Here is a 13,787-nt window from a genome sequence, read left to right as displayed (position 1 = left end):
AGGGCTCAATTATTTGATATTGGCGCTCTTTTTTGTTTTTCTGTAAAAATAAATAAATATATATATATTTTTCGGTTAACCGGAAAACCGCGGTTTTACTCTCTGACGGTTTTTCGGTTTCAATAATTGGAAACCGTCCATCCCTAACACACACACACACACACACACAGCCAGCCTAGTCGTTCCTAGGTATTCCCTCTGCAGCTGAGGTAGTGTAAGGAGGGGATATCCTCTCCGTCTCTCTATGAGGTGATTGTCTTTAATGACATGGCTGACTGGCATCTGCTCACTGAGAATGGCCAGAGGGACAGGGAAGAGGAGAGGGGAGGGGGAGGAGAGAGAGAAGGGGGGGGGGTCAGAAAGTGTGAGGGAAGGGACTTGGAGGAAAGGAGCCTGTTCCTGTCTCCAGAGCACCACTTTCTGGTTGGAGGCATGGAGGTGGAGTCAGAGGAGGAGGAGTCAGGGCAGGAAGAAGAGTATTAGAACTGAGGGAGAGGGAGTTACAGGTTAGTGTTCAGAGTTACTCACCACACACACACACACACACACACTCTCACACGGAGGAGACAGGATACACACACACACACACACACACACTCGGCTGCGCCGGTCTCTCTCCTAGTGAGCTCTCTGTCCGGAGGACTTCAGGTTGCAGGATAGAAGAATTCTAGAAACTTCTGTGGATTCCTCTCTCTAACACACACAGTAAGTCACCTGGGACTGGAGGAGGAGAGTTCCTCTCTCTAACACACACAGTAAGTCACCTGGGACTGGAGGAGGAGAGCTGTGGATTCCTCTCTCTAACACACACAGTAAGTCACCTGGGACTGGAGGAGGAGAGTTGAGGAACTGACAACAGGAACTGACACAAGGTCTTTTGTGGAGGAGGAGTGTTTTGTGTGTGTGTGTGTGTGTGTGTGTGTGTGTCTGTCTGTCTGTGTCTGGGTGTAGGTCTGTCAGTTCTGTTAGTAGAGGTAACAGCTCTGAATCGTCAAGGACCAGCTGAATGTAGATGACAGTCAGTCACCATACACTGTTTATGACTAGAAACAAGGGATTAGCAGTTGGCTAGACAATTATGTTTCTTTTCTGTGTGTGTGTGTGTGTGTGTGTGTCTCATGCCTCTATCTCGCTTGTGTGTGTCTCAAGGCTCTGTTTTGTGTGTGTGTGTGTGTGTGTGTGTGTGCGCGTGCGTGTGTGTGTGCGTGCGTGTGTGTGTCTCCCCCATGCCCTCGTGCTGTAGGAATGTTCCTCCTCTAAAAATACTGGCCTTGATTATAATACTTAACAGCCTCGCTCCAAAACTATTCTCCCTCTCTCTCTCTCTCTCTCTCTCTCTCTCTCTCTCTCTCTCTCTCTCTCTCTCTCTCTCTCTCTCTCTCTCTCTCTCTCTCTCTGTCTCTCCCCCTTTCTCTCCCCCATAAATTGGGTGAAAGTTTTGGCCCAGTGAAAGTGAAGGTATTTGAGAGTCGACAGGTTTTTAATCAGGCATGAGTTCAGATCACGTTGTTCAGCGTTATCACACTGTTTATGTACACGTGTGTGTGTGTGTGTGTGTGTGTGTGTTTAGTGTAGATTGAGTTGAGAGCACGTTGTTCAGTGTTATCTGAGGTTCCATCTAGTTGAACCCCGCAGCTCTGGGCAGGGGTCAACAGGTTGGAGAGGGAGTGTGTGTGTGTGTGTGTGTGTGTGTGTGTTTAGTGGCCGTATCTCCTAGGTCGACAGCTAAAACAAACAGTAACTGGGCCTCTCTCTGCCCTGCTCTGGACTTTGACTGCCAGGGTTCCTCTGTCTGCCACAGCACCCCAAGGGTTAATCATTGGATCGTGTGTGTGTGTGTGTGTGTGTGTGATGTTGCGGCGTGGTGTTGGTTGTGTACGTGTGTGTGTGTGACTGGCTGCAGGCGTCAGCGCGGTGTTGGAATGCTCTCTCACACTCTTGTTGATTCTGCTGCCGTGTTTAATACCCTTCCTCATTCCGTTCCTGCACTACAATGAGCCTGTCAGTCTGACATGCCGGCTAGTCAGAGACAGTTAGGGACAGGGAGCTGATGGGAATCCTTTTTTTTCTCGGGTTTTGGACTTCAGGGGAACACGGTTGCTGTTGCACATCATCATGATTATGTTAAAAGAGGAAGGTGTGTGTGTGTTCATTGGTGGGGGGAGGGAAGGGAGAGAGGTAGCACGTACAGCAGGTGAGGGAGGGGGGGGGGCAGTGAAAATGAAAGAGCTTGATGCTATGATAACTGTGTTACGCTCTAATAGACAAGCAGGCTTTTGGCGTGGGGGGTGCTAGGGGTCTCTGGTTGACTATCTTCCTCCCCAAACTGGAGGCTGGAGGTGTGTATACAGTGCAGCTTATGTGTGGAGCAGATAGCCTGACCCCTGACCCCTAAGGTCATCGGACTGGACGTCTGAATCCCAGGAGATATGCTGATGTGGCGTCTCTACAGCATCAGCCTTTCTGTGTGTGTGTGTGTGTGTGTGTGTGTGTGTGTGTGTGTGTGTGTGTGTGTGTGCGTGCGTGCGTGTCCCTGTGTGTGTGTATCCATCTTCTCCTGTCTTCCTGACTCCAGTTAAAAGCTCCTAAATCCTCCCTAGACGAGGGCCTGATAACCTTTGACCTCTCCATTGTGGTCAGCGTGGGACCGTCTGATCTGTCCAGCCTTTAGTCAGGCCCTTGGCCTGGGCCTGCTACTGGGTTCTAGTGGAGATGTCCAGTCTTTAGTCAGGCCCTTGGCCTGGGCCTGCTACTGTGTTCCAGGGTGTAAATGCTAAGGGTTATGATTAGGGATGCTCCGATCTGGATTTTTGGGGCCGATACCGATCACCGATTTGTTTCCTCAAGATCAACCGATACCGATACCGATACCGATTTTTAAAAAAATACATAACTGACTGGATAGCCTAAATATTTTTTGCTTTTTAGACAAAAGTTTTGATCCATTAGGCACCAAGCAAACGCAGACCCATTTTTATGGCATAGTAAAGGTCTGGCCTATCACCCAGTTAGGGCCTGAAGCCCAAGTCAGTCGATATGGCTGTATAAAAGACATCATAAACGTGGCCTTCATGGTTTACATACTGTTACGTCCTCCTATGTTTTCTGTTCAGTTATCTGTCTTCCCCAGGAAAAGGAAAAAAAAAAAAAAAAAGATCGGTTTTTGCGATCGGCCATTTTTGCCGATCACCGATCGAGTCATTTGGAGTGAAATCGGCCGATTTAAATCGGTGGCCGATAAATCGGAGCATCCCTAGTTATGATTAGGGTTAAGGGATCGTCGCCCACTTAGCATCTACTGTCTACAGAAGCTGTCCAGCCCTTTGGCCTTCCTGACAATGTTGTTATTCCTGGAGGTCCGAGGACACAGAGACAGAGAGGTCTATGACCAGCAGGTCAAAGCTTTGATTGGCCAGCTGGCTTATCTACTGTACTCCACCCCCCCGCCTCCCCCGTGGTCGGCGTGACAACCTGAGGAATATTCATTCATATGTCATTTCTTTATCTGCAGGAATTCCTCTGTGAGGTATAAACAACACTGTTCAGTCCTGCCCTCTTCCTCTCTCTCACTTGCTTTCTCTTGCTCTCTTTCTCTCAATCTCTCTCTCTCTTCCTCGCTCTTTCTCATCTCTCTCTCTTTCTCTCCCTCACTCCCTCTCCCCCTCCCCCTCACATGTGTGTAGAATGGTGTGTACTATATGGTATTCTGGTAACCATGGCACCCAGTGACAGTCATTTTTGGATGGCAGGGAGCAGCCCCAGCGGTCCTCTGTAATTATCCCTCAGCTGTTAACTGTCCCTCTCTCTCTAAGTCCTCTCTCTCTAGTCCTCTCTCTCTAGTCCTCTCTCTCTAGTCCTCTCTCTCTAGTCCCTGTCCCTCTCTCTCTAGTCCTCCTCTCTCTCTCTCTCTCTCTCTCTCTCTCTCTCTCTCTCTCTCTCTCTCTCTCTTTCTCTCTCTCTCTCTCTCTCTCTCTCTCTCTCTCTCTCTCTCTTTCTCTCTCTCTCTCTCTCTCTCTCTCTCTCTCTCTCTCTCATCCCTCAGCTGTTCTCTGGGACTTATTCGTGCTGCTCCACCCTTACCCAGCATGCTCAGTGGTGCCTGAGCTTTTCCACTGTCACTGTCGGCACCAGTGATTGGCCCAAAGCCTCAGACTGCTATGTTTCCATTTCTGAGAACCAGCCCCAGAGGGTAGACTTGGGCAGGGTTTGGGGGGTAGACTTGGGCAGGGTTTGGGGGGTAGACTTGGGCAGGGTTTGGGGGGTAGACTTGGGCAGGGTTTGGGGGGTAGACTTGGGCAGGGTTTGGGGGGTAGACTTGGGCAGGTTTTGTGTTGGGGGTTATGTGTTGCTTGGCTAGGCTAGTCTACAGGAGGCTACTGTACTTGTTATGTTACAAAAGAGTGGGACTCTTGTCTCTAGTGGAAAAGTGCTGTGAGATGATGTGTGTGTGTGTGTGTGTGTGTGTGTGTGTGTGTCTGTGTGTGTGTCTGTGTGTGTGTCTGCGTGTGCGTCTGCGTGTGTGTGTGTCTGCGCGTGTGTGTGTGTGTGTGTGTGTCTGTGTGTGTGTGTCATGTTTGCAATATTGGGGTACGGATAACAAAGAGAGGATTAGAGGATTATGGTAGAGGGAGAATATAGAGAATATAGACCCATTAAGAATGAAGGGATAGATACAGGGATGGTTAAATGAAGGGGTGGAGGGATGGATAGATGATGTGGTGGGTGGGTGGAGGGATGAAGCCATGGGGTGAGTGGAGTGAGGGGTGGATGGATGGATGCAGGGATGGGTTTATATGGGTGTTGGTACCAAGGGAGGAGGAGAGTTTTTTTCAGCGTCGCCAGCAGAGGTTTACCATAATCACCAGAACAATGAGTCTGTCTCTGTGTGATTACAGCCAGCATGGGAACACATCACAGACACAGCACATGATTAAGGTCAAGTTGTGTGTGTCTGTGTGTGTATGTGTGTGTATGTGTGTGTATGTGTGTGTCTGTGTGTGTCTGTGTGTGTCTGTGTGTGTCTGTGTGTCTGGAGTGCTTTACCGTCGCTGTGGATGTGAGTGACCCACTCTTCATCATCATCATCACCACCTTCATCAGTCAGGTCAAACCCTGCTGCTGCCAGCTAGTCATCAGCAACTGTGTTACTATTATAAGCCTGCATCTCTGAGACAGCTGTGTGTGTGTGTGTGTGTGCGTGTGTGCGTGCGCGCGCATGTCCTTCCTAACCACTATACCGTAGATATCCTGTTCTTCGTTATGATGGCAGGAAGATCAAAGGAGTGTGTTATGGTAGAGAATGTGCTGTCAGGCCTGCTCTCTCTCTTTCTCTCTCTCACCCCCTCTCTCTGATGATGATGCTGTGTGTGTGTCTGTGTGTCTGTGTGTCTGTGTGTGTGTGTGTGTGTGTCTGTGTCTGTGTCTGTGTCTGTGTCTGTGTCTGTGTCTGTGTCTGTGTCTGTGTGTGTGTGTGTGTGTGTGTGTGTGTGTGTGTGTGTGTGTGTAGGGATCGGGGACAGGGGCTCAGGGATGGAAGGAGGGGAAATATGGAGGCAGGGAGGGAAGGATGGTGGGAGAGAGGGAAGATGTCTATAAAAAGACTAATTAAAAATGTGCGTATGAATACGATCAGAGTGTTGAGGAGGGGAAAAGCAGGAAGAGGAGGAGAAGCACTGTCGCTCTTCATGTAATGTAATCCAACGGTCTGATGATGTATCAGACGTAAATAAATGGGGAAAAAAGCTATTTTTCTATTTATTTTCTAAGACTGAAAGTGAAGAAGGAGAGAAGAGAGGATGAGAGCTGGAGAGAAAAGATAGGAGAGAGAAGGGAAAAGAGAGAGAAGAGCAGCTGTAATCTTGGACCAGGAAAGATAAAGGAGCAGGATCAGTCCTCTCTTTCTTTCTTTCTCTCTCTCTCTCTCTCTCTCTCTCTCTCTCTCTCTCTCTCTCTCTCTCTCTCTCTCTCTCTCTCTCTCTCTCTCTCTCTGTATGTATTAATACAGGATCATAGAGCATTACACTCATCTTTGTCAGACAGTGGTCAAGCTACTGACTGTTAACCTGGGCTTAGAGGCTTAGGCTGGAGAGGAGAGGACAGGAGAAGACAGGAGAGGACAGGAGAGGACAGGAGAGGAGAGGAGAGGACAGGAGAGGAGAGGACAGGACAGGAGAAGAGGGGAGGGGACAGGAGAGGAGGGGACAGGAGAAGAGGGGAGGGGACAGGAGAGGAGGGGACAGGAGAGGAGAGGACAGGAGAGGAGGGGAGAGGACAGGAGAGGAGAGGAGGGGACAGGAGAGGAGGGGACAGGAGAGGAGAGGAGAGGAGAGGAGGGGACAGGAGAGGACAGGAGAGGACAGGAGAGGAGAGGAGGGGACAGGAGAGGAGAGGAGAGGAGGGGACAGGAGAGGAGGGGACAGGGGGGGTGGAGGGGACAGGAGAGGAGGGGACAGGAGAGGACAGGAGAGGAGAGGAGAGGAGAGGAGAGGACGGGAGAGGAGAGGAGAGGAGAGGAGGGGACAGGAGAGGAGAGGACGGGAGAGGAGAGGAGAGGAGAGGAGGGGACAGGAGAGGAGAGGACGGGAGAGGAGGGGAGAGGAGAGGAGAGGACAGGAGAGGAGGGGACAGGAGAGGAGGGGACAGGAGAGGAGAGGACAGGAGAGGAGGGGACAGGAGAGGAGGGGACAGGAGAGGAGAGGACAGGAGAGGAGAGGAGAGGACAGGAGAGGAGGGGACAGGAGAGGAGGGGACGAGACGGAAGGGGAGGGGAGGGGAGGTGAGGTGTGGGGACAGGAGAGGAGAGGACAGGAGAGGACAGGACGGGAGAGGAGGGGACAGGAGAGGAGAGGACAGGACGGGAGAGGAGGGGACAGGAGAGGAGAGGAGGGGACAGGAGAGGAGAGGACGGGAGAGAAGGGGAGAGGAGAGGACAGGAGAGGAGGGGACGGGACGGAAGGGAAGGGGAGGGGAGGTGAGGTGAGGGGATGTGTTTGTTTGTTCCCTGTATGATTGAATAGATAGCGCTGCACTACAAATGAAAACTTTATTCATATTGCCCATTTCATACAACAGGGCTTAACAGGAAAAATAAACAACTTTTCACTCAGACTTTCTCTCTCTCTCTCTGTCTTTCACTCTTTCTCTCTCTCTCTCTCTCTCTCTCTCTCTCTCTCTCTCTCTCTCTCTCTCTCTCTCTCTTTCTCTTGTTGAACAAAGAGCAGCAAGTTGAGGATGTCAATGTTTTCATAATGTTTTTATCATGTTGTAAACATTTTTTCCTATGACTGAAGGTTTGATGCAACTGCATGTAAAAGGTTGCAGCTGTTTCACCCCTCCTTTCTCTCTCTTTTTCCCCTCCCCTCTTTCTCTCTCTCCTTTTTTCCCCATTCTCTGCTGCCTTTGAAAGAATTTCATTTGAATGAAAATTCAGTCCAAGTGTTTTGTTGTCAGTGGGGGGAGGGGTGCAATTGGTCGGAATCCTTTCCACCACAGCCAATAGCAGCCCAGCTCCCAGCCTCCCCCCCTCCCCCCTGTCCTGCTGAGCGTCCCAGGCCGGCTGCTGATTGGCTGTGCTGGGAGGCCGCAGCCGGGGGTTGTGTGTGTGGGGGGGGAGGAGTTAGCCAGTGTATTAAAGCCTCTCGTTCCGTCTGTCTCTCTTGACTGTAGAGAGAGAGAAGCTCTGTGCGCGTGTGTGTGTGTGAGTGAGTGACGCTATCGCTCCCTGTGTGTGTGTGTACACTGTGGCTCTGTGTGTCTGATAAAGTAGGGCAGAGAGAGAGAGAGGGAGAGGAGCTGGTTCCTGTGTTTCTCGTTCTCGGTCTGACTTTCTCCTCTCTCTCTCACCAGAAGCAGGGAAAACCTGCGGAGCGGCAACGGGAATCTGTCTGTCTGAGGATTACAGGACGGACGGACGGACGGACGGGAGGCTGAGACAGTGTGACCCGGAGGTCAGTTCGTCTGTCTGTCTGTCCGGCAGCGCTGGAGTTAAAGGACCCGGTTAGTCACGGCTAAGCGTTAGCAGCTAACGCCGGGAGTCCACTGCTGTTCGCCTGGGTCGGTGGTCCGGACCGATGTGGAATGCGACCTCTGACCCTGGCCCACTAGAAGCCTTTCACTGAGGAGAGCACAGATTAAAGAACAGAGGCACGGAAGAGAGGTGGAAGAAGAAAAGGAGGAGTGAGAAGTGAGACCAGCAGGAGAAGATAAACGGGTAAGGAAGTTAAAGGGTTCTGGGGACGGGGGGGAGGGGGGGGAGAGAAGAAGAAAAGAGGAGATACAAAGGGGAGTTTTCTGAGGCTTAGAAAGACGTGTGGTAGCTAGTCTCACCCCTCCCTGACTCTGCCGTCTAGTCCCCTCAGACTTGACCCTCTGTCTCACCCTCTGTCTCGTCCTTGTATTCTCACCGCTCTCACCTGTCTCATGTTGATAGACTACACTCTAGATGCCCCCCCCCCCCCACACACACACACATACAGTATACACTCTAAACCATGAAGCCTTCTAGGTTTCCTTATCCTGTCTCTAACCCTGCTTCTCCTGTCAGTAGGTCTCTGGGGGTCTTGGCCGTAACTACAAAGCACTTAGTGATAAAAACCTCATAACAAAAGAGATCTCTGTAAATACATTACATTTATTTATGTATTAATCCCGCACCCTCCCTTTCCAATCCGCAGTATGCCTGTGGAGACCCTACATCCACCGTCTGGCCGTCTGGCCGGGGGCCCCTTCACCTCCGCCATGCCCTTCCGCATCCTCAACAAGGGGCCGGACTACTTCCGACGGCCGGCGGATCACGGGGCACGCAAGCTGAGCGCCGTGGAGCGCCTGGAGGCCGACAAGGCCAAGTACGTGAAGAGCCAACAAGTAGTCCTCACACGACAGGAGCCTGTCAAACCGCCAATCATCCGCAAGCCCCTCCTCTCTCCCGGCATGATGATGCAGTGCCGGATAAACACGCCCCCGGCGCGCAAGACCCCCCGCCGGCTGGCCGATGCCGAGAATGGTGGGGGTACTGGCTGGGGGGGCAGGAGGGGACCCCCTCTGAACCTGGAGATACTCAACAACCTGATCAACAACGTGTGTGACGGACCACCCCCCTCCTCCTCCTCGCCCTCCCCCGTCCCCTCCTCCCCCTCTGCCTCCTCCCCCTCCTCGGGGGGGAAGAGCATCGGGAGTGCAGGCCTCTCATTGGACCAGGACAGGGGCGGACGCCTCCTCAACAACCTCAAACCGGCCAATCAGTGCAGCACCTCCTCCACCACCTCTTCCTGCGGCTCCTCCCCACTCAGACCCCCCCACCTCCAGACTCCCCCGGCTGAGCCCAGCCGCAGGCCCCCCCCTGTCCCGGCCAGGGCCTCCAGGGCGGGGGTCCCAGCCCCCTACAGCTCCCCTAACTCAGTGACGGTGCGGCGGGTGGATGTCCGGCCCCAGGCCGAGGTGAGGAAGCCCCTCCAGAGGCCTCCACTCCAGTCGCTGGTCAAACCCCCGGTCCCAGTCAAGCCCAGGCAGACCGCCCAGCCCCAGGTAGCCCAGCCCCAAGCCCCCCCTCCACACCAACCTCCCAACAACACCCTTGCCCAGACCCTCCCAGCCCCTCCGGCCTACCCTCCAGCCAGCCCCAGCCCCATGCTTCTCCGGGCGGGCATGATGCCCCCAGCCTCCCCCGCCTTCACCCGCCTGTCCTCGGCCAGTTCCCGCGGGTCCCGTAAGCACCCCTCGCTGCACCGCTCCAAGTCGGACCTCAGTGATCGCTACTCGCGCGCCACGGCCGACCTGGAGCGCTTCTTCAACTACTGCGGCCTGGACCCTGGAGAGGTGGACGGGCTAGGCGGCGTGGAACGCTTCGTCAGGGCCAGCTCCGACATCGTGTCCGTTTCCAAGCTCCGTAGCGTCAGCACGCCCAGCTCCGAGTGCGGCGGCGGCGGGGACCGGGCCTGGGAGGAGGGGGAGGAGGACAGGGAGGAGGAGGGGCCGGTCGCAGCCAATGAGCGTGTTCCGTACGGGATCTCGGTCATCGAGAGGAACGCTCGCGTCATTAAGTGGCTCTACGGGATCCGGCAGGCGAAGGATGTCAACGCAGTTTCTAACGTTTAGACCCTGGGGGGTGGAGGGAGGGGGGAGAGGCGCTGGAACCACACCCAGGCCCTCTCCATGTTGAGGTGATTATTTATTGCTAGTTCCCACAGGCCGTAGAGGTCCAGGTGGTTGTCTGAGCTGTAGGACAGGCGCTGTTCTGTTGCCTTATGTCACGTTTACCGAGTTCTAGATTTTTGGTGTTTAATGTTGTTTTTGGAGGGGGAGGAGCTTGTTCACTTGGAACTCTAGAACATTCTACGGAACATTCTGTGGGGAACATTTGATTGAACGTTGTGTGGAGAACATTCTGCGGAGACCATTTTGTGGAGCGTCTTGTAGAGAACATTTTATTGAACATTGTGTGGAGAAGGTGGAAGATGACTTTACCTAGGCTGCAGGTCAGGTCTGCTCCGCTAAGAGACAAGATGGAGGACATGTCTGCCTGGTCCTCAGAACACAGACTGAAAGCAATAATAGCGGTCCTAGTGACTGGTGCGAATGATGCTGATGGTAGAGGGGCTGTGAGACTGGTCCCTACTGCCAGCCAGGTACGGAGGGTGTGTGTGTGTGTGTGTGTGTGTGTGTGTGTGTGTGTGTGTGTGTGTGTGATTGTGTGTGACTGTGTGTGTGTGTGTGTGTGTGACTGGAAGATGAGTACTACATTGATACTGTGAAAATCAGAGGCTTCCATGTTTGTTTTTGTATTTTCGAACCGTTGGCTGAAAGACTGTTAAAGAACAGACACTGTTGCTGTCGGCACGCCAACGGACGGGTGTTGGGGTGTTTATATCTCAATTAAGCACAATCATCTTCACCTATAAACCCACAGACACACGCACACGCATACACACACACACACACACACACGTTCAGGTCAGCGGTAGAATGCTGTTATAGTTGTTTTGTTGTTGCTGTTGTTGTTGTTGTTGGTATTGTTGTACTGAGTTGTAACAATGTTTCTTGTACTCCAGTTGAACATGGTCTCTAGTCATCTCGGTTAACTCTGGTCTGTTCTAGACACAGTCCTACTCTCAGTACTCTCAAGTCTACTCCCAGACTAGAAAACCACCACTGAAGGTCAAATGTAGGGATGGCTTCATCTGTGTCTGGGAACGCTCCTATATGTCTGGGCACAGGTCTGATGTGATGTCATAGATGGATGGTTGGATGAAGTAAGTGACGGGTGGATGAGGCGGAGGTGAGGAAAGAAGGTGATGAGTGTGACGAGAGATGGGCTGAATTCCAAGTCAACCCCATGTCCCCTAATCCTATTAGTAGTTTTGTCTTAATAAGACCGGTAGAATTATTGCCATATTTTTCATCCATCCATCCATCCTTCCATCCCAGGTCTATGTTTGGCGCTCTGCCAGGGGCTAGGGGTTGATGTGGGGTTCTGAGACCGGGTGGTAGGACTGACGGACAGCTCTGAGAGGGGAACACAAAAATGGTGTTGGTGATGGAAGTGTTGGAAGGTTGTGTAGACCGGGAGAGGCTGGCGGAGGTAGGAATTGGAGGACGGGCTCATTGTAATGTTTGCAGTGGAATGAGGAGTGGTATCAAACACAAACTGATTCCATTCCACGTATTGTACAATGAGCCCGTCCTCTGGTATCGAGGCCTGCCTCCACCAGCCTCTCCTGGGTTGTACCCTGGATTGACATACTGGAAAGATGGACCAATATTTATTTAGAAAATACAATATTACATTAACATTGTTACAAACTACCTCAGACAGCTGATACATAGCTTTCAAGTCTTGTGCTAAGGTCAGCAGAATCTGACCGTATCTAGATATACACACACACACACACACACACACACACACACACTACACAGTTGTACACAGGTACAGGCACCATCCCAAGTCATCAGTGTGTGTTGTGGATGTTGGTGTTGAATGCTGAACTATGTGGAATCACGATGCACTCTGGGAAGGAAAAGAGGGGAGAGGGAGGATGGGTAGAGTATTTATTTATTGGACTTCCTGTTTCTCTCAGAAGGAGAGGGGGGATTGGTCGTCCTCACATGGGTGTGTGAGCAAGGGCGAGCGAGCACTCTCTCTCTGTTAGTGTGTGCTGTTGAGTGCACCACCCAAAGAAGAGTCAAGGTAGCAACATGGTGTCTTCTTAACATGTCAATAAAGTTTTTGGAAAAAAAGTATTTACCTGGTCTGTCTCTGTTTGTGTATTTGGTATTTTCACACTTGATATTCTCCAGTGTATTTTTGCAAAACCTGATCCAGTCTCTCACCTGTTTTCTCCCGTGGCTAACTTAACAGCAAATTAATAAAATCAAATGAAAGTTTATTCATCATATTCACAAGATACAGCCGTAAACAGCACAATGAAATGCTTCAGGACCTCTCAACAGTGCAACACAAGGATAGAATAAAGTATGAGTAATAACAATACGACACACAATATCCAGTCACTAGAACTACCCATGAGGATGGGACTAGTCTGTACCCTAGTCTGTACCCTAGTCTGTATACTAGTCTGTACCCTAGTCTGTATCCTAGTCTGTATCCTAGTCTGTATCCTAGTCTGTACCCTAGTCTGTATCCTAGTCTGTACCCTAGTCTGTATCCTAGTCTGTATCCTAGTCTGTACCCTAGTCTGTATCCTAGTCTGTACCCTAGTCTGTATCATAGTCTCTATCCTAGTCTGTACCCTAGTCTGCACCCTAGTCTGTATCCTAGTCTGTATCATAGTCTGTACCCTAGTCTGTATCCTAGTCTGTATCCTAGTCTGTACCCTAGTCTGTATCCTAGTCTGTACCCTAGTCTGTATCATAGTCTGTATCATAGTCTGTATCATAGTCTGTACCCTAGTCTGTACCCTAGTCTGTATCCTAGTCTGTATCCTAGTCTGTACCCTAGTCTGTATCCTAGTCTGTATCCTAGTCTGTATCCTAGTCTGTACCCTAGTCTGTACCCTAGTCTGTACCTAATGCAGAGGTTTAGGGGGTGGTATTCAGGACCCAGATTAAGCTGTCTCCTGAACCACAAAGCAGCCTGCTTAATAGAGGTCCTCTCTCTACTCTTTAGAGCAGTTGCCAGGTAGGGTGACATCCAGTAGAGCAGGAGCAGAGTTGCCAGGTCGGTTGTTGGTCCATTACAACCGGAGCAGGTGATCTCTTTCTATTTTAAACATCAATTATTGACACGGCAGCACTCCCGTGTTCCTCTGGCCAAGTTTGTTGTCTTTTATCAGTGTTTCTCCATCTATTATTCACAAGGGCAAGGCAAAAATGTGGACACGCACAATCTCCACTCTCTCACTCTCTCTGTGTGTGTCTGTGTCTGTGTCTGTGTCTGTGTCTGTGTCTGTGTGTGTGTGTGTGTGTGTTGCCGTCTGGTATGATTAATAAATAGACAAACAAATAAATATTGTCTCCCGGAGGCTGGAGCAAAACGCTGTGACAACAACCACCTGTCACCATGGTCACCTGTGATTAATGCCCAGTTCTCTGCAGAGAGAGCGCGAGAGGGATTGAGACGGGGGGAGTGAGAGAGTGAGTGATACAGTGTATCCTTCTGCAGATGGCCTGTGGAGGGACACAGTAAGGAGTACTTGAAAAACATTTTTATTTTACTTAAAAGTGATGGTATTAAAAATCTAATTTGCTTTGATGGACTGCTGCCACTATTATTTGTTGTGCAGTAAAGTAAGTGTCTTGTGGAGTTTATTTGGGTGCTTTGTTGACAGACTGAA

At 51.2% G+C, this 13,787-nt stretch overlaps 1 protein-coding gene across 2 annotated transcripts; it reads left to right on the top strand.

The window, feature by feature from the left end:
* The first annotated feature begins 532 nt into the window (after positions 1–532).
* Positions 533–12,202, top strand: LOC308160162 (protein FAM110A). Of its 2 annotated transcripts, none has more exons than XM_080534053.1 (3): positions 533–705; positions 7,846–8,209; positions 8,673–12,202. In XM_080534053.1, exon 3 carries the CDS (start codon positions 8,674–8,676, stop codon positions 10,090–10,092), a length of 1,419 nt encoding a protein of 472 aa, XP_080390179.1. In that variant the 5' UTR covers positions 533–705; positions 7,846–8,209; position 8,673; the 3' UTR covers positions 10,093–12,202. The 2 variants fall into 2 exon arrangements, with proteins under 2 accessions (XP_080390179.1, XP_080390178.1); XM_080534052.1 differs by having other exon boundaries at positions 533–812.
* Positions 12,203–13,787: the final 1,585 nt, after the last annotated feature.

This window comes from Nansenia antarctica (genome assembly GCF_963989245.1).
Source record: "Nansenia antarctica genome assembly, chromosome: 6".
In the NCBI taxonomy this organism is placed as follows: Eukaryota; Metazoa; Chordata; class Actinopteri; order Argentiniformes; family Microstomatidae; genus Nansenia; species Nansenia antarctica.
The sequence above is the reverse complement of the archived record's forward strand: the minus strand, read 5'-3'. Positions and strand labels throughout refer to the sequence as shown.

What these genes read in the sequence shown, in the direction of transcription:
- LOC308160162 (XM_080534053.1), top strand. Translation starts at nt 8,674, where the DNA reads ATGCCTGTGGAGACCCTACATCCACCGTCTGGCCGTCTGGCCGGGGGC.